This window comes from Stenella coeruleoalba, assembly GCF_951394435.1.
Source record: "Stenella coeruleoalba genome assembly, chromosome: 21".
NCBI lineage: Eukaryota > Metazoa > Chordata > Mammalia > Artiodactyla > Delphinidae > Stenella > Stenella coeruleoalba.
Genome location: NC_137167.1, coordinates 483,873 through 510,385, shown reverse-complemented (window position 1 = coordinate 510,385; position 26,513 = coordinate 483,873). Strand labels below are relative to the sequence as shown.

General features: G+C 41.1%; 1 protein-coding gene and 1 long non-coding RNA gene across 2 annotated transcripts in view; both read right to left on the bottom strand.

Moving 5' to 3' along the window:
- Positions 1–1,743: 1,743 nt before the first annotated feature.
- Positions 1,744–26,513, bottom strand: part of LOC307179698 — a 165,242-nt gene continuing 140,472 nt past the window's right edge. The window contains exon 3 of the long non-coding RNA XR_013825518.1: positions 1,744–2,179. This is a non-coding gene — a long non-coding RNA (uncharacterized lncRNA). The remainder of the gene's footprint in view (positions 2,180–26,513) is intronic.
- On the bottom strand, positions 5,011–19,320 carry LOC307179812 (NOP protein chaperone 1-like; the record flags this gene model as incomplete). The annotated part of the gene is made up of 2 exons (XM_079909468.1): positions 5,011–5,972; positions 18,992–19,320. The coding sequence occupies 2 exons, from the start codon at positions 19,318–19,320 to the stop codon at positions 5,369–5,371; spliced, it is 933 nt and encodes a 310-aa protein (XP_079765594.1). The 3' UTR covers positions 5,011–5,368.

The window sequence follows — 26,513 nt, the reverse complement described above, 5'->3', positions numbered from 1 at the left end:
GTGGTTTTTCCTCCATTTGGTTGTTACCTGGCGTCCGCTGCTGCAAGGACGACTAGATGACCATACAGCGTTGTCCTGGCAAGAAACAATTTCAGTGACTTGAGAATTTGTTTTGAGATCCACTAGTGTAGACACTGGTGAAGTGAGAAATTCTGAGACCTACAGGACCGAAAATTACTATTGTCGTTACTCAACTGTATTGTAATTACCATTGTTTGTAATTAGTGATAAAACTGAGTAAAGTTGAGTCACACAGTAGCCGATTAATTGGAGATGATCAAAGAGGGGTTTTCAGTATTTCTAAATCCTGCTCAATGGGCAGAGGTCAAGGTGGAGACAGCAGGTATGTGCCAGGTAAGGCTGTGACGTGTGTGAGAATAAAGAGAGGTGCTGAGCAGATTATGGAGGGTTTCTGAATGGTACAAGAGGCTGGAAAGCATTCTTAAAGATATGTGGGGGGATAGATCTGATAAGTTGCAGTTTACAGAAAGAGAAAGGCTCATTGCTAGTCTCCACAGAAGGATTCAGTAACAGAGTATCTTATCAAATGCTCTCAGTTAAAAACCCTCCAGGTAATAAATCCTTTAGAAACATACCCTACACATTTGCTAGCAGCAGAATTATGCATTGCTGCATTGTTTGTAATATAAACGGATTATTGAATATCAGCGTGCATCCCAACGTGGATTGGCAAAGTGCATTGTAGTACATCATCCATTCCGTGCACTGTCGTGCAGGAAACGATGTCTTGATAGAGGATAATTTGCAAGATACTGTCAAATGAATAAAAGCAAGCTATAACAACACCGTGCCCAGTGTTCTACTATTTGTCTTTTTAATTAGGGTGCCAAGGAGAAATATATATTCATATTTGCTTGTATGCACATAAAGACACTCTGGAAGTTTGCAGTGGGAAACCAGATGCATGGCTACCTGTGGAGGGCAGGGGCTCCTGGGCAAAGAGGGAAGGCAGTGCAGGGCACAATGTAATGCAATTTTCAGGACCTTCAACCATGTACATGTATTACAACCTCTCTAGAAATCCAAGCAATTGAATTTTTTAAACCTCCAAGGATTAAAATGCATTTACTATTTCTACCAACTGAGTACATGTCAAGTTTGTTTTACCAGGGAGAGCTATGCCTTCTCTAAAATGTCTACTCAAGCCTTCCATGGTGATTTTGACTATTTTCCCTTACTTTGGTAGCAAAGAAAACCAGGGTAATCAATGGCTGTGTAGTTCCTCAGCCCCTGCAGTGGCTCCCCTGCGTTTTTCTTTCAAATACTTTATACAATGTGTTTTTTGGTGCTATTTTCATGTTTTATTTGCAAGAAAGAGGATAGAGGAGAAATAAAGCTGTATTAGGGTTTTGCTAGGGTTGCCAGAACAAGATAGTGCAGACTGGGAGGCTTAATTTTCTCACAGCTCTGGAGGCCTTGAGTTCAAGATCAAGGTGTCTACAGGTTCAGTTTCTTCTGAGGCCTTGCTCGCAGGTGGCTGCATTCTTGCTGCATCCGCAGATGGACTTAACTCTATGAGCTGAGTGTGCATGGCTGTGTCCTAATCTTCTCACAGGGGCACAGCTCTGGATTAGGGCTCACCCTTGTGACCCATTTTAACTTCATCATCTCTCCTAAGGCCCTATTCCCAAATACAGTCACATTCTGAGGTACAAGTGTCTGGACTTCAATATATGAACTTACAGGGTTTCAGTTCAGACCTGAAGGGAAGCTGCTCCCCGTTGGTTGAAGCAGAAATCTCAGAGGAGAGAGGAGTCTTCCCACATGGCCTAGAACTTCTTGACACAGCCAAGTCATGACCCATAAGCCTGATTCCGTGGTTTTGCATGTCTCTGTGACAGAGAGTGGAGGTCAGGGAATGACTAAGGAATTATGTCCTCAGTACATTGTCACTAAATATTTCTGCCTTTTGGAGGCCATGTGTTCACAAAAGTAAAGAAGTTATGTTTTGCTCAGCAAGTTCTCGGCTGTGGAAGTACACAACGCACTGAGGAATCAGCCTAAGTGTCTCCCATATCCTGATCAGGCCACGGACACAGGAGCAGGAGACAGCCATTAGAGGCCACAGCCTTGCTGGGAAGCAGGTGCATCACCAGTTTAGCTCAATCAGATCTGTGTTCTAGGTGCTGAGCTTGAGGAGGGCGTCAGTCCTGGGACACTGTGGACACAATGCAGAAAAATTACCTTAAACCCTGAGTCATACTTAAATAGTAAAATGTGAGATATTAATTCTTATTGCCTCCACTGAGCTATAAACTTGGTGAAGGTGGCTATTTATACATTTCACGTCTTAGTCTCCAGAAAATTCCACATGCTGGAATCCTGGAGACTCTCAATAAATATTTGTTACTTTAATGAGTGGTGTGTGAGAGAGCTACCTGATTTTTCTTGAAGACTCTTGTCCTATGATAATTTACAAAATCCAGAACACTTGGGAGATATGTTCTCCCTTAAGTATCTGATGGATACTGTGGACCCTCCACCTAGTAATGCACATGCACAGACACAAACACATTGCTGCAGTTGGCCTCAAGTGTTCTATTTCCCTCTTTCCAAGCTCATAGACCAACCCTTTAGCATTCTATATATACGGGCTTTATACTGGTTTTGTGTGTGTGTGTGTGTGTGTGTGTGTGCGCATCAAGAAAGAAAAAGTTAATGGATTTGAAGGGAGAGAACACATCATGTAACTCCTGCCCTCTCTCAAGCCAATCCGACAGTAGATAAACTTAGGACATAGGCATTCTCTACGGGGACCATCTCTTTTCCCCAGGTCTTTATTTTTCTTTATTCTTAACATCTTTATAGAGTATAATTGCTTTACACTGGTGTGTTAATTTCTGCTTTATAACAAAGTGAATCAGCTCTATAGCCTGGTCCTTATTGATTAGTACCATTCTCATTGGAGGAAGAATGGAACTCGGGAGGGGGACCAAGTCCTTCTGACTTCCCTGGCTCAGGGTGCAGAGGGTGGGAGGGGTGCCCTAGCCCCTGCCCCTGCTTCTGTTTACTCCCTGAAGAGTCGGGGCCACAGCCTCAGCTGCAGATGCAGAAGAGTCACTCCTCTTCTCTGTGCTTAGTGTTCTCATGCAATATCTCTTCCAATATTTTCACTTTCAGCATATGAATGTCCATACTTTGAAGTGAGTCTCTTGTAGACAACATATAGTTGGACCCTTTTTATGTCTATCTTGTCCATCTTTGTTTTTTTTAATGTTATTAAATACTCACCTATATTTTAGTATGAAACTTATTTTATTTCTTTATATTTAAATCTTTAAGACCTACATAATTTATCGTAGTATCCAAATTGGTTTAAAAACAGCCACCCCTGACTCTGTGTATTAAATAATTCAACCATTTTACACTTAACTTAAAACGACATCCCTATCACATATTAAATTTTTGTTTTTCCTTTTCCTCCTATGTCATAAGAATGTTCAGAGGAACTGAATTTAATTGACTTCTTTAACTGTATAGAATACCTAGTTGTACTATATGAGAAGGCCATGGCAGGAGAGAAATATAATTCTACACACTAGTATGTATTCTAGACTGAAGAGTCTCTTTCACTGACCATCAGACTATTTCTACTTGGCTTTGTATTTCCAGTGAAGTTACACTTTCATATCCGCATGGATAGCATGGCTTAAAATGCCCTGTACATCCTCAATATACCTGTAAATACATTTATCGACATCATTCGGTGCCTACTGTGTACCATGCACCAAGCTAAGGAGTGAACCAGACAAATACAACTCTTCCCACAATGTGGCATGAATATTTTCTGGTAGAAGACAATCCTTAAATATTCACACCAATAATCCATCACAGCTGTGTTTGGTGCTACAAAGTATACCCTTTGCAGCTGAGAAGTCTCGTTTCCAGATCTGTTCACTTCTGCATACTTTGAGTGCACAGCCGATTTCCAATTCCCAATGAAAAATACCAGAAGGAACTTGGAGAATTATCTTCAGAGTATTTACAAGATGTCATAAGCTAATGAGAGGAGTAGGAAAAAATAGTTAAAACAAACCCCTAAAATATTAGGCAACAAAGTCTCATGAGCTCAATGCACTTGGAGACAGTCCTTTAAACTCTCAGGTCTATATCCTGAGCAAAGCCAGTCCCATGGCAGATGAGGTCCCAAACAAGTTAAATAAGATCAAGAATGTGGCAGAAAGGCAACTCCAATGCAGGATCATTTTGCCGTTTGAAAGGGAAAACCTGTTACTACCATTTTATGTACTGTGACCTATTTTCCTGGGATGTCCCTATTCTCTACAATGAATAGGTTTCAAAACTGTGGGCAACTGGAAAGAATAATGTTAATAGCTGAAACAAACAAAAAATTCCATTATGAGAAAAAGAAAACCAAAAAAAACACAAAATTTTCCAACCAGCAAATTTTACATGCATTGAGAGGCTACAGAGTCACTGACAGTGATTAAACCACAGAGCACCAGTTTTCCAGCTGAAACTGGAAAGGATTTTTTTTTAATTAAAGTAGATATGTCTGAGGGCATCTAAATATAAGTAATTCTTTTCTTTGTAAAAAATTTCTCCCTCAGGGTGGGATAGGGAGGGTGGAAGGGAGACGCAAGAGGGAGGGAACATGGGCACACACGTATACATATAGCTGATTCACTTTGTTACAGAGCAGAAACCAACACATTATGTAGAAACTATACTCCAATAAAGATGTTTAAAAAAAAAATTCTCCCTCACTGAACCCATTTTGATGGTAACAAATAAATGTGACTTTAAAATAGCCTAAAAAAACCCCAACATAAGTTTTTGTTTGTTTTTTGTTTTTTTTCAGTACGCGGGCCTCTCACTGCTGTGGCCTCTCCCGTTGTGGATCACAGGCTCCGGATGCGCAGGCTTAGCGGCCATGGCTCACGGGCCCAGCCGCTCCGTGCATATGGGATCCTCCTGGACCGGAGCATGAACACGTGTCCCCTGCATTGGCAGGCGGACTCTCAACCACTGCACCACCAGGGAAGCCCCAAGAGGCCAATTTAAAACAAAAACAAACGGGTAACTTGTATTTTTACTTTAAAATAAGTTTGAGATTTCTGAAGTCTATGTTGATGAAAGAGGATGTCAACAAATTCACTCATCACCATACATAAAGTTAAGCTTTCTAAACTAAATCTCTTTAGCATGAGATCAAAAACAGTCTGCTCTTAGAAGATCCCCAAATGCTATCTCTTCCAACTCTTTAAAAGCTAGCTTGTTTCTCCAAGAAGCAAAATACATTCATTTTTGCAAACAGGCACCAAGGGATCTGAAATGCAAAATAACCAGCAAGCCACATTCTTTTTCACAGAATTAGCGGGAACTATCACCTGTTTCTCAGATTGTTTATGTCCCTGTTTTCTTTTTTTTCACTGGCAGGACGGTCCAGAACCTCTATTTTGCCTTTTCCATCTTCTGAATTAGGAAGCTTAATGGTATCGATGGTGACTTCACCTTCAGAAGAGGTGCTATCATCTTCATCCTCAAATTCTGAACTGTCCTCTGAACTGTCTTGTGAATTCTCTTCTGAACTGTCCTCCTCTTTTGAATCAGACTGATTCATCTCAAACAAGGTCATAACCATTTGCATAACTTTTCCGAGAGTGTCAATATTTTCAATATTGAAATGACCAGGTGGTGCAGCTGACATTTCTTTCCTTAACTTTTCGTTTGCCTGAGCCATCTGTGGGAGAAAGCTCTGTACTTGGTCCAATAGGGGACTCCTCTTTTTCCGAACTTTTTGAAGAGTGGAATTCTTTCTGGAATTAGGCTTGGAGTTGATGACCAACTTGTCCCGTATACCTCCGTGGCCGACACTGCCCGCCGTCAGCACCTCCCTGGGCACCGAGACCCCGGAGCCGTCCCAGGAAAACGACGAACAACTCGTGTCAGGCTGGGATTCGCCGCGGGCCTCCGTGCTGCTCGCCCGTCTTCAGAGCAGCCCCTCCAAGCCCGGATGCCGGATAAAGGCTAGGGACATCTTTGTTTTTTAACTGATGAGTTTAAGCTATATATATATATATATATATATATATATATATATATATATATATATATATATATATATAAATTACTGATATGAAATGACATTTAATTGCCAATTTGTTTTCTGTAATGTCATATAGCTTTTCTGTCCCACATTTTCTCACATACTGACGTCCTTTGTTTTTACTCTTTGTACTGACTCATTTTTAAAATTAATTTCTTTGGCTGTGCCAGGTCTTAGTTGTGGCATGGGGGAACTTTGATCTTCTTTGCAGCATACGAACTCTTAGGTGTGGCAAGTGGGATCTAGTTCCCTGACCAGGGACTGAGCCCAGGCCCCCTGCATTGGGAGCGTTGAGTCTTCACCACTGGACCACCAGGAAAGTCCCCTGACTTGACTTACATTTAATTTCCTTCTGTGTATATTCTATAGATATTAAATTTGTGGACACCATGGAGATTACATATAAAATCCTATCAAACTAGCTTAAACTGATATCAACATAATTTTAATCACATGCAAAATCTCTATTACATCTCCTATTACATTACACATTAATTACATATTATTAATGTCACAAGGCACATATGTATACATTGTTTTCTGTTAATGTAGATGTACGAATTAGTTATTGGGGATGCTATACCAAAATGCCACAGCTTGGGTAGCTTATAAACAGAAGTTTATTTCTTATGGTTCTGGAGGCTGAAGTGTGAGATCAAGGTGGTTAGGTAAAGGTCTTTTCTGAGTCATAGACTTTTCATTATATCATCACCTGGAGGAAGGGGCTAGAGAGCTCTCTGAGGTCTCTTTTAAAAGCACACAAGAGACTTCCCTGGTAGGCCAGTGGTTAAGAATACGCCTTCCAATGCAGGGGACATGGGTTCGATCCCTGTTCAGAGAACTAATATCCCACATGCAAAAGGGCAACTAAGCCCATATGCCGCAACTATTGAGCGTGTATGCTGGCTCTAGAGCCTGTCTGCCACAACTACAGAGCCTGTGTGCTGCAACTACCGAGCCCCCATGCCACAGCTAGATATGAAGCCTGTGCATCACAACAAAGTTCCCACGTGCTGCAGCTAAGAGCGAATGCAGCCAAATAAGTAAATAAATACATATTTTAAAATAAATAAAAGCACACAAATCCTATTCATGGAGGCTCTGTCCTCATAACCTGAGCACCCCCCAAAGGCCCTACATCCTAATACCACCACATTTGGAGGTTTTATTTTTAACATATGAATTTTAGGGGAAAAAATCATGCAATAGCAATACATTTATATTTTAATATTTTGGTTTTAAAAAATATCCTAGAAATAAAAAGTGTAGTTACAAGTCAAAATTAAAGATTTTTTCTTCTATTTGTCCATTTATTTACCTTTATAAGAGAAATATATTTTTTCATATGGCCTCAAGTTTCTGGTGTCCTTCCATTTGAACTTGAAGTACTCCCTTTAGCATTTCTTGAAGGATAGGTATTATGGTACTGAACTCCTTCAGGTTTTGCCTGAGACTGTCTCTCATTTTCCTCATGTTTGAAGAATAATATTGTAAGATATAGAATTGTTGGTAGGTAGTTCCCGCCATGCTTTAAGCATATCATTTCACTTTCTTCTGGCCTGCAAAATTTCTGATGAGAAAGCAACAGATAATCTTACTGACAATCACAATTAAGTGGATCATAATAATTGTCACATATAACTTTGTTTATATATATTTCTTAATGCTAACCTATTTACAAAAGTACTTATTGTTACAAACTTTTGTATTTATCATTTCAAGACAACTTAACAAATCAATAATTTTATTCTACTTATTTATAAAATAAGAGGTTATTAGCCAAAATTATGAATTCATAGCTGAAATGTGTGGTAAAACATTCTTGATAAGAGTTTTTCATGTCTGAGAATTTTGATATGAACTCTGGCTTTTCAGTTTGATTTTAGCATTGATAGATCCAGTGTGAGGATTCAATGTTGACTAAGGAATTAAAAATCCCTCAGGGCTCTCCTTCATTCATTACAGTAAAATTGTTTTCTATGCTGTGAAAAATCATGTATATGTAAGTCTATTCAATGATATTCTCCAGTTAAAATGATCTCCATGTCAGTTACATACACATAGTATGTAAATCTTCTGCATGGACATCCCCTCTTTGTAACATTTCTACTAGATATCATCAAAATTTAGTCTAATTTAGTCTATAAAGTGAACACTTTATGTTGGGCTAGTGTTTACACTGCACCATAACTGAGTTCTATGAATCTGCTGAATTCCTCACTTATCTCATTCCCAGGTTTCACATGTGGATGACCAGAGTTCACACCTGAATAAATTTACTATTTTCTTACAGCTACATTGGTCCACAGGGAAATAACTTGCCTGAATATTATTTCTTGCTTTTAATGGTCACAATTTTTGCTTGAAATAAGGCAAAAATAATAATTAAATTAAATAAATAAGAAACGACACATGTGACATTAGGGGGATTAAATTGTTGAAAAGTACATTACATGGGAAAAAAACATGAATTTGAGAAATACACCAGTGAATAGAAACATGGTTTAGAAAAATGTTAATAAGATGTTCAGTGTTTAGGTAAAAGAAAAATAAAAATATATTCAGACGCTACAGGGAATATGAGAGGAAAAATTATTAAAGGGACCATGGCAGAGACAAAAACATGAAATTTTAACTTCTACAAGGACAGGAATTTTGCTTCTCTGAGGTGAAAAGTACAGGGGGAAACGTGAAGAGAAATTGATGTGTGATGCATAATGACAGAATCTGGATAATTTGACTCAGTGGCTTCACATACATTTCTAAAAATATCCTTTAGTCGAGCAAACCTCCAGTTGACATTCCAAGTGTCCTGCTCCCTCCCCACACAGAGCACATGTGTCTGGAGCTGACTTGGACCCCAGCCTGGGGAAACCCTCCTCTTCCCTCCACACCTACTCTTCTTGCTCCAACTGGGAAATTACATCTGGTTTGCAGAGCTGATGCCCTGATACATGTGGCAAATGCTAGATGGATTTAAAGTTCTGTGTTGAGAACAGTGCATGCAATGCAAGCACAGGACAACATGCCAAGGCTCAAGTGTGAGGGCATCAATGGCAGTGCAGGTTCGAGCACGCTGAAGAAGGGAAACACTGAAGGTTGTCACCCGACACTTCACTCAAAGACAGTAAAAGTCTCTGGCTGCTGCTGTTCTTGCCCAAGAGGAAAAACAGTCTGCACGCTGCCTAGACGTCTCAGCCAAGAAGGAAGCAACGTTTTCATAATATGGTTAACACTGCTTTCTAACAGAATCCAATAAACATAAGACCCATGAGATTATTACTTGGAGTTCATGTAGAAAGGGTGATACAAGCTGTTATGTGTTTTTTGCTGTGTTCAAACCTCATGGTAGTCCCCCGAGCAGAAGAATTACTTAGCAACGTAAAGTCACTTGTCTGTTAGATAAAATAGCCCATATCTGTGTCCAGCATTATTCTGCGTGTTGGTGGCAGACTAGTAAGGAGTACGTGCGATTGTGGTAATGGAGACTGTATCTCCATGCAGGGGCACATGTGCTGTGATTAGTAAAGGAACACATTCGTTCCAGGTTGCTCTAAGTGCTACAGAAGCATGAGTCAGGGGCAAGAGTGCAGCAGCATATGTGGAAGCTGTAGAGCCTATCTCAATAAGACATGCATAAGGAAGTAAATAAATATTGAGAGACGCACTCAGAAGATGAGACAACGGGCGTCCTCCAGCATCACATCTGTGTACATCTTCGTCTGCAATGTGTCCAGCAGGTCCTACTCTTTATGAGTGAGTTCTACAAACACGTGCTCAAAGGTCACTGATCTCTAAAGCCCCGTCAATGCTTCCTCTGGGCTGATACGGCATGTGCCTTTCATACATATTCAGAAATATATATACTGTGAACAAATATTACTAAAGGAAACATATGAGGTGTTGTGTAAAATAACCTATCAATTTCCCAAGGAAGTAGTAATTCAACTTTCGGATAGGTTATTATAAAAATTTTACATGCAAATTCATAAGTAATCTTCTCTTCCCAATTCCAAGTAAGTCTGTAGGTGCATCAAAAGGCAATCAATAGCCCTGATCTGCCACTTTGTCAATTGTCAGGCAGTGAGGGTAGAGATAGAGTTGAAGCTCCATGTACATTTTACGTGTTTTTTTCACGTATTGAAGGTGTATCTGGAGTCCTGCTTTTCTTTCCCGGGTTAGAGCCGCAGACACCAGTCATCAGAACTCATGAGATTTGCTGGCTCCATGTGTCAGGAAAGCCCAGGATCAACTTTTCTCTTCTACATAGTGCTCTCCTCTGGGCTTGGAATATGAGACTTAAGTCAGCCCAAGTCCTCCCATGGATTTCTTTTACCTGCTGCTGTTTAGTTTTGCTCTATTTATACCTTCACTATGCAAACCTACAACTGTGGCTCCAAAGCATGTGCTAAACTCGGACTCTGATTTCAAAATACTCCAAGAAACTTGTCATTCAATAAGGGAAGTCTGTAATCCCTCAGTCCTTAAGTTTATTAGTATTATGATTGGTAGTAGTACAATTAATTTCTTTATGATAGTAATCACTATCGATATTATTATTTATCACTATTGTTGTTATTGCATTTCTTATTAAGTTTCTCTGCTCATGAATGTATCCAATTTACTGAAGAGTATTGTGGAGGGTTTTCAACAGACTTACATACACATGGTGCTTCCTGGTTCCTGCTGTACTTATGGGTACTTGTGGGTCAGAGAGCCTCCTGAGATACTCAGACTTACCCAGTGGAGGAAGGGACAGTTGTTACTGTGAGCCCCAGGGAGGACATTCTTGAGTTTCCTGAGCCTCTAGTACAATGTTTAAGTCCTCTTAAGTGACCAAAAAGATGGACCAGTGCAAGAGCCCTGGAAGATACCCTTGTCCTGCCAGACTCAGCACAGGATTTTCCACCTCAACTCTGTGCCAGGAACCACTCTCACATCTCCTGGGAAGGCTGGAGAGGGTGTCCCTCCTGGAGTCCAGTCCTCCGAATTAGAAAAGTCAGACCAGGAACTGACATTGTGATAAGTGAGGAGTAAGGAGAGTATCATTGGCATGCCTGAACCTAGGGACATGTTCCAAATTCACTCAGGGGTCCAGGAAAAGCTGGTGCGGCACTGGCAGACATAGAGATGGTGACTTGCCTGCTCAAGTAACCATTTCTTTTTCTAACTCCCCCAGGGAGCCCCTGCACTGTTTGTGCCAACATATCATCCTCCCTGCTGACCCAGGATCACCTGCCTGTTTTCTCCTCTCAGAACAAATTTCTTTGTGCAAACCTAGCACTCTGCATCTAAAATACCCCAGAGGACATCAGTTATAGGTACCCTGAAATTTACTTAGATGAGTCTGTACGCAAATCTGCCATCTTTCTAAGTTTATTTTTCTCTTTAACAGTAGTAATGGTAATATCATCATAATTGTCACTATTATTGTTTTTAGTGCATTTTCTTACCTTTATTAATATGCATTGTCTTTGTGGTTGTTTTTACATAACATTGAGTAGACCTGCTCTATGCTACAGATTGTCTGGTTTACTGCAGATCATATGGAGGGTTTCCCAACATACAAAATACATACACCTAGCTACTCCTGAGCTCCCACAGCACTTAGCTGGGTGCCCTCGACTCAAGGTCTCTATGAAGCTGGGGCTGAGGTCTCAGCTGTCACTCCACAGGGGAGGATTTTCTCGAAGACTCACTGAGATGGGTACTGGCAGGATGCAGTCTGAGCTGAGAGCCTAGTGCCTCTGCCTGGAGGCCTGGGACTTCCCTGTGTTCTCTCCTATGTGAGACTCTCCGTATGGCACCTAGTAACACCCATGCAGGCTTCCCCAGGTCCAGGGATAGGAGAGACAGACAGACAGAAACAGAGAGAGAACACAGGATGCAGCAAGTGAAATAGAAGTGACAGAGATTCTGTCATGAATCTTAACACTGACCTCCCCTGATTTGCTACATTCTGTTGGACAGAACCCAGTCACTAGCTACTTAGTACTTGCACAAAGAGTTTCATCGCTGCATGTGGATCACAGTCTGTGGCTGGGAACACCCAGGAAGGCATGTTCAGTGGTCTCCCCCAGAACTGGGAAAAGTGGCTGCATTCTGGAAATAACTGAAAGTGACGAAAGTCCAGCCTCACTCATCAGAAGAGAAGTGAAAAGGAGACAATGGGTTATGTGTCATTTCTCATCCACTAAAGCAGCAAAACAAAAGCTCCCCAAACTCCTGAAACTGGAACCCTTGGTGGGAATGAGGCACAGGACCACTCATTCCTCAGTGGTAGGAGGGGCAGCGACTCTTCCTGGAGGATGATTGCTGCCTCATCCCCAGATGCCACCCACTTGATTAAGGAGGTTACTTCTAGAAAGCAAAGGTGCAGTGGTCAGAGGTGTGTATGAAGAGTCCACGTGGGTAGTGTTGTCTGTCTTATTTCTAAGAGCCTTGCATGGACACCTGCTTCCAGAGGGGAGCTGGTTCCACTGACAGTGAGAACAGGCTGCAGCTGTTTAAAATGACAGTGTCCGTACTACCCAAAGCAGTCTACAGGTTTAATGTGATCACTATCAAATTACACATGACATTTTTTCACAAAACTAGAACAAATAACCCTAAAATGTATATGGAACCATAAAGACCCAGAATTGCCAAAGCAATCCTGAGGAAAAAGAACAAAGCAGGAGGCATAACCCTCCCAGTCTTCAGACAATGCTACAATGCTAATCAAAACAGCCTGGTATTGGAACAAAAACAGACATATGGATCAATGGAACAGAATAGAGAGCCCAGAAATAAACCCACAGAACCATGGTCAATTCATCTCTGATGAAGAATAGACAATGGGGGAAAAGATTGTCTCTTCAGCAAGAGGTGTTGGAAAAGTTGGTTCATGCAAATCAATTAAATTAGAACACTCTCCCACCATACACAAGAATAAACTCACAATGGCTTAAAGGCTTAAATATAACACATAACACCATAAAACTCCTAAAAGGGAACATAGCCAAACATTCTCTGTCATAAATTGTACCAGTGTTTTCTTAGGTCAGTCTCCCAAGGCAATAGAAATAAAAGCAAAAATGAACAAATGGGACCCACTCAAACTTATAAGTTTTCTTACAGCAAAAGAAACAATAAACAAAATGAAAAGAAAACATACAGACTAGGAGAAAATATTTCCAAATGATGTGACCAACAAGGGCTTAATTTCCAAAATATACAAAAAGCTCATACAACTCAATAACAAAGAAACGAAAAAACAAATCAAAAAATGGGCAGAAGACTTAAACAGACATTTCTCCCAAGAAGACATACAGATGGCCAATAGGCACACGAAGGGTTGCCCATCATCACTAATTATTAGAGAAATGCAAATTAAAGCTACAATGAGGTACCACCTCACACCAGGCAGAATGGCCATCATCAAATGTCTGCAAATAAGAAACACAGGAGGGGGTGTGGAGAAAAGGGAACCCTCCTACACTGTTGGTGGGAATATAAATTGACACAGCCACTATGGAGAACAGTATGGAGGTTCCTATAAATAAAGTTGCCTTATGGTCCTGCAATCCCACTCTTGGGCATATATCTGGAGGAAACCATAATTCGAAAAGATACATGCACCTCAACGTTCATAGAAGCACTGTTTCTAATAGCTAAGACATGCAAGCAACTTAAATATCCATTAACAGATGAATGGATACAGAAGATGTGGTACATATATACAATGGAATATTACTCAGCCATAAAAAGAATGAAATAATGCCTTTTGCAGCAACATGGATGCAAGTAGAGATTAACATACTAAGTGAAGTAAGCCATAAAGATAAACACAAATGCTATATGGTATTACTTATATGTGAAATCTAAAATATGACACAAATGAACCTATCTACAAAACAAAACAAACTCACAGACATAGAGAACAGACTTGTGGTTACCAAGGGGGAGGGAGTTGGGGAAGGATGGACTGAGAGTTTGGGGTTAGTAGCTGCAAACTCTTACATATAGAATGGATAAAAAACAATGTCCTACTGTATAGCACAGGGAACAGGATATTCAATATCCTGAGATAAACCATAATGGAAAAGAATATAAAACAGATGTATATAAGTGTATAACTGAGACACATTGCTATACGACAAAAATTAATACAACATTGTAACTCAACTGTATTTCAGTTAAAAAAAAGAATCAGTTGATGTGAACAACACTAAAAGCCAAATGATCATAAGAGTCATATACAGAGCATTCTCTTCAACATACGCTGAATACACAGTCTTCTCAAGTGCAGAAAAAATAATTTCTAACAAAGACCATATGACAGACCACATATCAAATCTTAATAAATTCAGGAAGACTTAATTTACACCAAGTATATTACCTGAAAATATTATTGAACTAGAAATCAATAACAGGAGGAAAACTGGAACTCTAACTAATACAAAAAAATTGATCAACACTCTCCTAACCAACTAATTTATCAAAGAATAAATTTAAGAAGAAATAACACAGTATATGGAGAAAAACTGAGATGGAAACACAGTATACTAAAAGCTATGGGATGCAGCAAAGGAGTGTTAAGAGGGAGGTTTATTGCAACAAATGCTTACCTTCCGAATTAAGAAATATCTCAAATAAAAAACCTAATTCTTCAGTTCAAGGACGTGGAAAAAGACAAAACTGAGCCCAAAATTAGCAGAAGCAAGAAAATTATAAAGATTACAGAAGAAATCAGTGTGATAGAGAAGAGGAAAACAATACAAAAGAGGAGTGATACTAAGAGTTGCTTCATTAAAAGATAAAATTTCGAACCTTTAGCTAGACTAACCAAGGAAAAGGAGAGAAGACCCAAATCAACAAAATTATAAATAAAAGAGAAGACATTACAACACCACTACAGAGATAAGAAGGATAACATGTTACTTTGAACTACTACATGCTAACAAACTGGGCAACCTAGATAAATGGAAAAAATTCTTAGAAAGATACAACCCATCAAAAGTGAATTAGGAAGAAAGAGAAAATCTAAATGAAGCAATTAGTAGTATGGAAATTAAATCAGTAATCAAAACTCTTCAAATGAAGAAAAACTCAAGATCAAATGGCTTCACTGGTAAATTTTACCAAATATTTAATGCATTAATGTCAAACCTAAAAGTCTTCAAAAAAGAAAGAGAAAAATGGATAAGGAGAGAAAACTCCCAAGCTCAATTTACGAGGCCAGCATTACTTTGATAAAATAATCTGAAATGGACACTGCCAATTACAGGCCAATAACACTGATGAATATAGATTTAAAAATTCTGAATAAATACTAGCAAATCAAATAAATGGGATGCATCATATTAATAGAACAAAGGAAAAATATAATATCAATAGGCACAGAAAAAGCATTTGTTAAGTGAGGTATAAAATGAATGTAACTCAACATAATAAAGGCTAAATATCAGGACTTCCCTGGTGGCACAGTGGTTAAGAATCTGCCAGCCAATGCAGGGGACATGGGTTCAAGCCCTGGTCCGGGAAGATCTCACATGCTAAGGAGCAACTAAGCCCATGCGCCACATCTACTAAGCATGCGCTCTAGAGCCCGTGAGCCACAACTACTGAGCCTGTGTGCCACAACTACTGAAGCCCACATGCCTAGAGCCCATGCTCTGCAACAAGGGAAGCCACTGCAATGAGAAGCCCACGCACCACAATGAAGAGTATCTGCCACTTAATGCAACTAGAGAAAACCCGCATGCAGAAGCAAGGACCCAATGCAGCCAAAAGTAAATATTTTTTTTAAAAAAAGGCCAAATATGACAAAGTCGCAGTTCAAAGCACACTCAAAAATGAAAGTGTGAAATTTTTGTCTAATATCAGAAACAAGACAAGGGAGTCTACTCTCACCACTCATTCAGCATAGTAATGGAAGTCCTAGCCAGGGCAATCAGTCAAGGAAGAGAAATAAAAGGCATCAAAATTGGAGATTAAGAAGTAAAAATGTGTCTATTTTAAGATAACATGATTTTATATATAGAAACTGAAAAACTTCACCAAAAATCTATTAAAACTAATCAACATAATCAGTAAAGTTGCAGAATAAAAACTTAAAATGCAAAAATCAGTCATATTTCTATATACTAACAATGATCGGAAAAAAGAAAACCATTCTATTTATAAGAGCATCCAAACTAATAAAATAATAAGGAATAAATTTATCTAAGGAGTTGAAAGATATCTACAATACAAGCTACAATACATTGATGAAAAAAATTGGAAAAGACAGAAATAAACGTAAAGTTATCCCTTGTTCATGATTGGAAGAATTAATATTTTTAAAATGTCCACACCACCTAAAGCCATCTATGGATTTAATGCAATTCCTATCAAAATCCAATGGCATTTTTTAAAGTAGAATAAAACAACAGAGAAATGTATGAGGAATCACAAAAGAACTTGTATATGCAATGCGATCATGAGAAAGAACAACAAACCTGGAGGTATCACATTCCATGTTATCAAACTGTATTATAAACTATAGTAATGTAAATAGTATGGTATTGTCATGTAAAAAGGCATACACAACAATGGAATAGAACTGAGAATCCAGATATAAATCTATACATATAAGGTGAACTAATATTTGATAAGACAGTCAGGAACACTCGGTGGAGAGACAATCTCTTCATTAAACAGTGCTTGGAAAACTGCATAGTTACATGCAAAAGAATAAAGCTAGACTCCTGTCTAACACCACTCATGACAATTAAATAGAAATAAGATAAGGTAAAGACGGGAGGCCATAAAACTCCTAGAAGAAAACAATAAAAAATTTTTTAACACAGGTCTTAAATATTATTTTTGATGATACCTTAAGCACAAGCAACAATTTAAAAAATTAGCAAGTGGAACTATATCAAACTAAAAGTCTGCTACACAGCAAAATATATAATCAACAAGATGAAAAGAGCCTATGTGATCAAAAATAATATTTGCAAACCTTACACCAAATAAGGGGTTGATATCCAAAATACATCATAGAACTCAGTAGCACAAAATAAGCCAATTAAAACCTGTGCCAAAGACCCCAACAGACATTTTTCCAAAGAAGATATGTGAATGTACAACAAATACATGAAAATGTATTCAACGTCACTACACATCAGGGAAATTAAATCAAAACCACAATGAGATATCACCTCAGGACTGTTAGAATGGAATTCATCAAAGAGACAAGAGATCTGCTAGCAAATGCTAGCAAAGATGTGGAGAAAATGGATGATTTGTATGCTTTTGGTTGTCTTATAAATTGGTTCAGCCTCTATGGAAAACACTAGAGAAGATCCTCAAAATTTAATAGGGCTACCATATGGTCCAGCATTTTAAACTATGGGAATATATTAAAAGAATTACAAACACTATGTTGAAGAGATATCTGCACCTCCATGTTCATAGCAGCAGTGTTTACAATAGCCAAGACATGGAAAAAACGTGTGTCTATCAACAGATGAGTGGATATAAACTTTGTGATATATTTAGAAAAAGGAGTAATATTCAGCCATAAGAAAGAAGGAAATCCCGCCATTGGTGAAAATATGGATGGACCTTGAGGGCGTTATACTAAGTGAGAGAAGTCAGACCAAGCTTACATGTGGGGAAAAAAAAAATAAAACAACAAAACACTCATAGAAAAAGATCAGATTTTTGGTTACCAGAGGAGGGAAGTGGGAAGAGGCAGAATTTGATGAAGTCCCAAAGTACCAACTAGCAGTTATAGGGTAAGTAAGTATTGAGAACGTTATATACAACATGATGAATAGAGTTAACACTGCCATATGGTATATTTGAAAGATGTTCAGCAAGTAGATCTTAAGAGCTCTCATCACAGGAGAATATATTTTCCTTTTTTTTCTTTTCTTGCATCTATATAAGATGATGTATGTTAACTAATCTTACTGTAATAACAATTTCACAATATATGGAAGTGAAATCATTATAATGTGCATTTTCAACTTAAATAGTACTGTGTTCAATTATATCTCAATAAAACTGGGGGGAAAATTACAACAGCTTTACAATAATGCCTTTTAAATTTAAAAAAAAATTGAAAGCAAATGGAAACACAACTTGCTAAAACTTATGGGCTGCAAGAAAAACAGTAATAAGAGAGTTTATTGCAACAAATGCCTACAATATGAAAAAAGAAAGATCACAAATAAACAACCTTACTTCTCAGGGGACTAGCAAACAAAGGAACAAACCACTAAGCTCACAAGTAGCAGAGCAACGAAATAAGAAATATGAGAATAGAAATAAAACAGAGACCATGCAAACAATAGAAAACATCAATGCAAGAGGTGGTTTTTGAAATGAAAACAAAATTAACCTTTTAGCTATACTAATGAAGAATAAAAGAGAATACTCAAATAAAATCAGAAATGAAAAAGGAGACATTACAACTGATGCAACAAAAATACCACAGCTCATGAGAGGTGACCATCAACACATATATACCATCAAGTTTGATACCCTAGAGGAAAAGAATTCCTAGCAACATAAAAAATACCAAAACTGAATCATGAGGAAATAGGCAAGCCTAACAGACCAACGATGAGTGAAAAGATTGTATCAGTAATAAAAAATTTCCAAAAAAAGTGGCTAGGTCCAGATGGTTTCATTGGGAAATTCAACCTAACATTTAAATCGAATTAAAACAGATCCATGTCAAACTTTTCTAAAAAACTTTGAGGTACATTCCCAAACTCATTTGATGAGTCCAGCATTATCCTGATACCAAAGCTAGATAAGAACACTACAAGAAAAAATAAAACTGTCAAGTATTACTGATATAGATGCAAAAATTCTCAGTGAAATACTAGCAAAAAGAATTCAACAGTATATAAGTGGTCGTACTTTCTCAGTTTTTCCAAGTCATCGGGAGGTGGGGAACGACAGGGATGTACTCGGACGGCGCTTGGCCTTCCCTGGCCTCCGCACTGTATACCGAACTTATTCACCAATTTTTTACGTCTCTCGCTGGAGTGGAGCCCGGGCCGGATGGCGAAACAAGGAGGCGCTGGGAGGGCGACCGCGAGCCTTCCCTTCCTCCTGCCCACGGGACGATGACGCCCCGACCCACAGGCCATCCAGCGGTGCGTCCTCGCTTCTTTGGGAGCCTGGGTCTGTACAGGTGCTGTCGTGGCACTGGGGCTGCTCCCCGGGGCCCACTTTCTTTTCTGCATGTTCCACAGGAAACAGTCACAGATCTCCGTAGATGGGATTCCCCTGCATTCTGGCTGCGTCTACACTGGCAGCAACCGGCGTCCTGTCTCCTTTTTGCCTCGGCGCAGCGCTTGTGTGTTGACAGCACACGCAGCAGGTCCCCTCACCGCGGGGGACGACATGGAATGTCGCGGGCGAGCGGGGAGGACTCTCCAGGAGCCGCGACCATCCCACCTGGGTCTCCGTGGTCAGAGCCCCTAACAAACGTGTGGGAAACGGGGTGCGGCCTGGGCCATCCGCTGGTGGTCGGGAGGAGCCCTGAGTCTGGGCACAATCTTGGTTGGAAGCGGTTGTCTGAGGCTCCCCCACGGAATAAGCTCTCTCTCTAGATCCTGGGAACGGTGCTTTATGTTTCCATGAATTAGTACATTCAAGCCTGCTGTTCTAAAACAATCTGGAAATGGATTGCTCCATGTCTGCAATGATCTGCCAGTTTCTCAGTACCGAGATAGGTATCTGCCCTTCTTGTGAGAAAAATCCTTTGGCTCCAAAATTCTAATATAGGGGATAAACCACTGCCTGACTCTGAGTTCTTGGAATTTTTCTGTCCAGGTACACACAGTTCTCCAGGAGTAGCAGGCTTGTAAAAGAGTAAATTAATTTATAATTTTCTTTTAATTTATGAGAGAAATAATACATTAAAAATTGAAGTAACAGGATTAGTTGAATTAATGCTGACTCTGAGTCCTCTGTGTGTTCTGAGACTGGAGCTCCAACTGAAGGCTCTTCCACCATGAGTACAGGTGTAGAGTTTCTCTTCACTTGAGTGTCCCGGTGGTTGAAGAAAGAGAAATTCTAGCTGAAGGCTCTACCTCATTGATTGCAGATATAGAGTGTCTCTTCTTGAGTTCTCTGGTACATATAAATGTGAGAGCAGCATCTAAGAGGTCTTCCACATTTATTATATTTATAGGGCTTCTTCCCGATGTGACTTCTCACATGATGTCTAAGGTCATGGCTTTGTCTTATGTTTTCCCACATGATGACACTCACAAGGTTTCCTCTCCAGTGTGAATGAGTCCACGACTTTGAAGTAACCAAGTTTCAACTGAAAGCTCTTCCATATTTATTCCAGACATAGAACTTCTCTGCTATTTGAGCTCATATATGTGAATGAAAGTTGGCCTCTGATGAAGGGTCTTCCATATTCACTTCGTTTTTAGGGTTTCTCTCCAGTGTGATTTTTCATGTGTGTAAAGGCAAAACTCCAGCTGAGCTATTTCTCACTGTCATAACATTTGTAGGGGTCCCTCCAGGGTGAGTTCTCTCATGCCATCTAAGTTTAGAGCATTGACTAAAGCTTTCCCACATTGATAGGATCTATATGGTTTCTCTGCAGTATAATTCACCTTATGTTATTGATACTTAAAAAAGGAATATTGGCCAAACGCTCTTCCAGATTAGTGACAAGTTTAGGATTTTTCTCCTGTGTGAATTTTTGGTGTATATAAAGGTGAAGGCTCTAGTTGAATTCTTTCCCACATTCATAGCATTTATAGGGATTCTCCCCTGTTTGAGTCAATACCTGTGAAATTCACGTTGTTGCGTGTGAAATCTCCTCACATGCACTACATTCCATGGGCTCTCCTCCAGAGTGAAGACTCTGCTATGTGCAAGGAAAGGAGAGGCTGTTGCAGATGTTCACGCACGTCCATGTACTCATTTCTCTACGTACTGGCTCTAGTCTGCTCTCTCACTGGTAGTCTTCTTTTAAAGTAAACGGCCCATGTTCGTTCTATTCACATGCAGTGTTACTTGGTGAATTCACACTGATTTTCTATTTTGTAGCCTCTCGCCTGCATAACTTTCTGATTAAATTTTAAGTCTTCTTTATTTTTCACACGTTATATACATGAGCTATGTGGAGGCAATTCCCCTTTTATTGAAACTGAAGTTCCAGTTTGTCTTCAGGGAAATGTTATTCCAAAATTTAAAGTATTCCAAATATTCTACTGGGACAGAATTTATGCTCAGGCGTTTTATCCATCAGCAGATTGTCATTAACTCCTATTTTATCCCATTACCAGGTCTCTTATGTGACGACTGAGTTCATCTCCAAGAAACATACCGTTGACCTGCAGATAAATGGCTCCTTCCTGAACGCATGTTCTATTGGTAGCATTTCATGTTTTTTAAGGTCACCTTCCATGTCTGAGAAAAAGAGAAAAGAAATAGCTACAGTGACTTAGGGGAAGGAGAATTTTGCAAATGCTCACAAGGCTAATGTAAGTATGTGTCAAGTATTGGCTTTAACACAGAGAAAAGATGTGAACTGGAGGAATATAGCAACAATTAGATACATGATATAGAACATTGATGATGTATACTATTTTTAAGAGTAAAATGACTGAAAAATAAAATGAAGGTGGGATGTCAAGGAGATTAAGACACAGTAAATCAACAAAAGGGAGAGACTGAAACAAAAGTTGCTACATGAATAATAGTAACAGAAAGAGCACTTTCTCAGAAGCCAAGGAATGTACATAAAGTTAGATGAATAGAGATTAATGTGCTCAAAGAATTAGGACACCATTGGAGTGGTATTTCTGCATTGGCCTTACAAGGTGTGAGAAGACTTCTTCTTCAAGGAAATCTGCAGTTGACATTACAGGTCCTGTTCTCTCACTGACCAGGCCCCTCTCCACATAGAATCTCAAGAGCCTGGAGCCCACCTAGAGCTGGGACTCTGGGAATCCTCTTTCTTCCTCTACACCTCTTCTCCTGATTACGGCTGGGAAATCACATCTACTTGTAGAGGCAAAAACCATTTGTGGAAAAATGTATATGGATTTGGAGTTCTGATTTGGGATCTGCGTGTGGCCTTCAGTTTCACATCAGGAGGAAAGCAAGGCCAACAGGAAAGAGCAGCACAGGGAAGGGCGTCCTGAGCTCTGGCAGCACCACCAGCCCATCCCCAGAACAGAAGGACGCTGACCATTTCTTCAGATGTTAAGGAACTGTCTGTTGATGTGTAGGTCCCAGGACTTTGACAGACTGCAGGATCATTTTTTCCCACTTTCCTCTGACCAGTGTGAATCAATTGTTCTATAGTGGATTAAACTTTATTTTCAAAAAAAAAATCCAATATTATAACTCAATGTCAACCCTATGACTTGAATTTTAAAGGGACAATATCTGTTCTGTGTAACTTTGTAGGGTTAAACTCCACCAGAGTTTGCACAGCAGAATGGTTTTTGGAAAATATTTAATGCATTTATTTATCCATTTAAGGCCTCCATGCAGTGAGCGCCCAGCACTGGTCTGAGTGTTAGATATGGAGCCGCAAGAAAGACATACTACAGTTATCGGAAAGTCTACTATCTTTTGAGATGGCAAAGATGAAGTAAACAAATGAACAAGATCATTTCGTCCAGGTTTTAGTAAGTGCTTTATGAATGTATATGTGTCAGCGTGGGGAGGGGAGTGAACTCTGGGGAAGCTACTCTGGATGAATTTTTATTAAATAAATAAATGCTGACAGTGTCGTCCACAGAGAACAGATGACTGTTGTTCTCCAGCATCACATCCCTGTGCAGGTTCCTCTGAGATGGCTCTAACAGGCCTCCCTTTTTTTTTTTTTTTTTTTTTTTTTGCGGTATGTGGTCCTCTCACTGTTGTGGCCTCTCCCGTTGTGGAGCACAGGCTCCGGACGCACAGGCTCAGCGGCCATGTCTCACGGGCCCAGGCGCTCCGTGGCATCTGGGATCTTCCCAGACCGGGGCACAAACCCGTGTCCCGTGCATCGGCAGGGGCACTGTCAACAACTGAGCCACCAGGGAAGCCCAGGTCTCCCTTTTTTGATGAAGATTATAGCCACAATTTGAAGGTGGCTAATTCCTAAAAACATGCTGGACTTTCTGGTTCAGGCTTCTCCATGCCCAAGAGTATCCAGAGGTAATGGTTGAGGGTGACTGCACTGGGATAAGGCAGCTATGTGTATCAAAAGCTCAAACCCTTCTTGAGGCCAAGTCCAATATTTCTCTGGGCTGACTTGGTCTATGTCTTTCAAATGCATCACAGAGATGTGCACACTCTGAATACACAATAGTTTTCATGATTAAGGAATATCACATAAGTGGTGTGAAATAACCAGCACATTCTATGACAGAATGTAAGTTCTGAGTTCTGGGCTAGCAATTATAATATTTGTACTTGGGAATTAATAAATAAACCCTGTGTTCCACCAATTTTTATTAAATCTACAGACAACACAAGGCGAGAAATATCCATCTTCTGCCACTAATCAGCTTTGATTGTGGGCAAATTATTTCCCATTTTGAACTTCACAATTTTCAGGTGTGAATAAGTTTCATAACCTCTTGAGAGAGTTGAGTGATTACATGATCTAATAGGTAAGTGCTTCTCACATAACAAAAGCCAATAAATAAAAGCTATATATTATTATATGTTATTTATTATTTGTTCAGGAATATTGTCATTAAAAAGTCAGAGAGCCTTGAGGCAATGTGCACGCCTCTGCATGACTGGACAAGTTTTATAGTAAACTTGGGGTCAGGAGGTGTTGCCTGTATCATCTCCACTCTCATCAGTGTTCATCACCAGATGTGAGGACAAAGTGTGTATGATGAGTCCAGGTGCAAAGTTCAGTTGTCCCCTTGGTTCACATCTGTTGTGTAAGGGGAATTCTTTCCCTTGGGAAAGCAACTCATGGCTCATGAAGTGAAGAGCTACAACCATGGAGAATCGAGCCAGCAGCCACTGGTGGGGATGACTGGGGCGCCTGAGTGAATGTCTAGGGGCTCCCAGGATGAGGGAACAGGCTGAGGAGGCCAGGTCTGCAGAGTCAAGTTTACACAAGGTCCCCACTTGCATCTGGGCCTGGGTGGAGCAGAGACATTTACGGGCTGGGATGCCAGCTCCTGCCTGGGAGCTGTAGTAGTATGGGGCAGAAAAGCAGGAGGTGCGGCCCATCTTTGTTTCTGAAGACACTCATCTTTCTGGCTCCAGACACCAGGCTATAAGGAAGACTTGATTCTTGTTTTTCAGAGTTGTTTTAGCTATTCTAATTCTTTTGCCTTTCCAACTCAGATTCTTTAAAAGATAAATGCATATCCTGTTGTTGGTGCTGGCTTTTCTTTTCTTTATTATTATTTTTTTTAACTACCCTGGAAGTTCTACAAATGGCTATTTTCATTGAATAGTCCATTATCAACATCTTTCTAAGTCAGTACCTATAGATCTACCTCATTTAAAAAATATCAGTAACCCAAACACCAATTGATAATAATGCATTGTGGGGATGCACTAACCGGAATTTATTTACCTAAATTCTCTTAATGTCTATGTTTTTGAAATACTCTGTTTTTATATTAAGTAAAGCTGATATCAATATTCTTATTACACATGTAATTTGCAGAGATGTTCCCCACACAGCCGTTTGTTTTTGACTTTGCTTGTGGAATATGTAAAGATCAGTTTGTGGTCAAGTTTACCATTCATTGCTTTGATGGCTTCTGGACTTTTTAAAGAAATGCTTCACAAGGACTCCACTATGAAATCACAAATAAAAATTATTCATACATGTTTTCACCGAGTACATTCATCGTTTCAGTTTTTCACTCCACACAGTCCGAGTCGCCGCAATATCTCTAAGTCCGCCCCGGGAGCAGGGACCCGCCCGTGTGCTCGGGGATCCTTCGCTGCAGCCACCCGTCGACATGTTCCCAGCTTCCTCCCCCTTTCTGTCTGCTGCCGGGGTCGGGCCGCGTCGTACCGAGCCGGGGGCTAGCTCCGAGGCGGACGCCCCGGGACGAGCTCGGGCGTTTGGGCGGCCCGCGCTGCACCCTCGCCGGCCGGCGATCGGGATCCTTCCCGGGTCCGTTCTAGTCGTTTGCCGGCCGCTACATAGCGGCCGCTTTGAGATCGTCCCTTCCCTCCGTAGCTTCGGCGACTTTCGCGAGGGCTGTGACTCGGCCGCCAGGCGCAAGGCAGAGTTCCGGGAGGCGCTAATGCTGGCGGCGACTGTCCCGGTGGCGCCGAGGCGTGGGCGCTTCCTGCTGTAGCCGGAGATTGGCCGAGCAGAGTCATGTGGTGTGAGGCCGGCCTTGCGCTTCGGGGCTGTGGTTGGGGTGGTCCTGGTGGGTCTACCAGCACGCCCTGGTACCCCTCCGCCCGCAAGACTGAGCGTGGTTATAGGACACGGTGTCCGTGCCCGACGTCGTCCTCCACGTCCTGGTGGTCGTACTTTCTCAATTTTTCCGAGTCATCCGAACGTGCGGAACGACACGGATGTACTCGAACGGCGCTTGGCTTTCCTCGGCCTCTCCGCTGGATCCCGAACTTATTCACCAACTTTTTACGTCTCTCGCCGGAGTGGAGCCGGCCCGGATGGAGAAACAAGGAGCACTGGGAGGGCGACAGCGGGCCTCCTCTTCCTCCTGCCCGTGGGACCATGACGCCCGACCCACAGGCCGTCTGGCGGTGCGTCCTCGCCGCCTTGGGGACCCGGGTCCGTCCAGGTGCCGTCGCGGCAGTGGAGTTGCTTCCCGGCGACCACCTTCGTTTCTCCAGGTTCCACGCGAAGCGGTCACGGGGCTCCTTAGATGGGATTCCCTTCAGGTCAGGCTGCATATACAATGTTCCCGTCACCTGTTCTCCTCGGCGCAGCGCTTGTGTGTCGACAGCACACGCAGGTCCCCTCACCGCGGGGTACGACACGGAGTGTCGCGGGCGAACGGGGAGGACGCTCCAGGCGGCGGCCGTCCCACTTGTGTCTCGGTGGTCGGAGCCCCTATCAAACGTTTGGGAAATGGGGTGCGGCCTGGGCCGTCCGCAGATGGTCCGGAGGAGCCACGAGCCCGTGCGCAATCCTGGTTGGAAGCGGTTGTCTGAGGCTCCCCCACGGAATAAGCCCTCTCTCTGGATCCTAGGAACGGTCTCTGGACCCGCGGTGGCCCACACCGGACCGAGCAACGCGACAGATGGCGGCCTGGGTGCAACCCCAGGAGTTAGGGCGGCGGCTGTACGCCTGCACCCTTGCACGACGCGGGTTCGTCCCGCTGAGATTCGCACCAGTGGAGCTTCACCTGGTGGCTCCTGCAGCAAGGTCGACCAGATGGCTTGGCAACGATATTGGGGACAAGGAAAATACGCATTGGATTAATGTTTTGATTTGTTTTGTTTTCAGTGTAAG